Raw genomic sequence first — 339 nt, forward strand, 5'->3', positions numbered from 1 at the left:
GGTCTTTCTCCCCCACTAACTCTCCCTGTATCCCAGGGTCTACCCCGTGGTGCCAACCAATGCCAGGGTCTTCTATGAGAAGGACATTGTCATTGGAGACTACCTCTTCCCCAAGAATGTGAGTGGGGGCCATGCTACAGGGACCTCCCCACTGCATTCAGTGGGGCCGGGGGGGGCTTCCTGCCCCACAGACCCTCTTTGTCTTGGCGCACTATGCCATGTCCCACGACGAGACCTACTTCCCTGAGCCCGAGAGGTTCCTGCCCCAGCGCTGGCTCCGTGGCCATGGCTCCCCTCACCATCCCTTCAGCTCCATCCCCTTTGGCTACGGGGTCCGTG

General features: G+C 61.1%; 1 protein-coding gene across 1 annotated transcript in view; it reads left to right on the plus strand.

Moving 5' to 3' along the window:
• Positions 1 to 339, plus strand: part of LOC104404639 (sterol 26-hydroxylase, mitochondrial) — a gene marked incomplete at both ends in the record, with an annotated part of 3,088 nt that overhangs the window by 1,961 nt on the left and 788 nt on the right. The window contains 2 exons of the mRNA XM_010013117.1: positions 37 to 118; positions 192 to 331. Of these exons, the coding sequence (XP_010011419.1) occupies positions 37 to 118; positions 192 to 331 (222 nt within the window). The remainder of the gene's footprint in view (positions 1 to 36; positions 119 to 191; positions 332 to 339) is intronic.

The sequence above is a fragment of the Nestor notabilis genome, unplaced genomic scaffold (assembly GCF_000696875.1).
Source record: "Nestor notabilis isolate BGI_N333 unplaced genomic scaffold, ASM69687v1 scaffold27590, whole genome shotgun sequence".
NCBI classification, from domain to species: Eukaryota; Metazoa; Chordata; class Aves; order Psittaciformes; family Psittacidae; genus Nestor; species Nestor notabilis.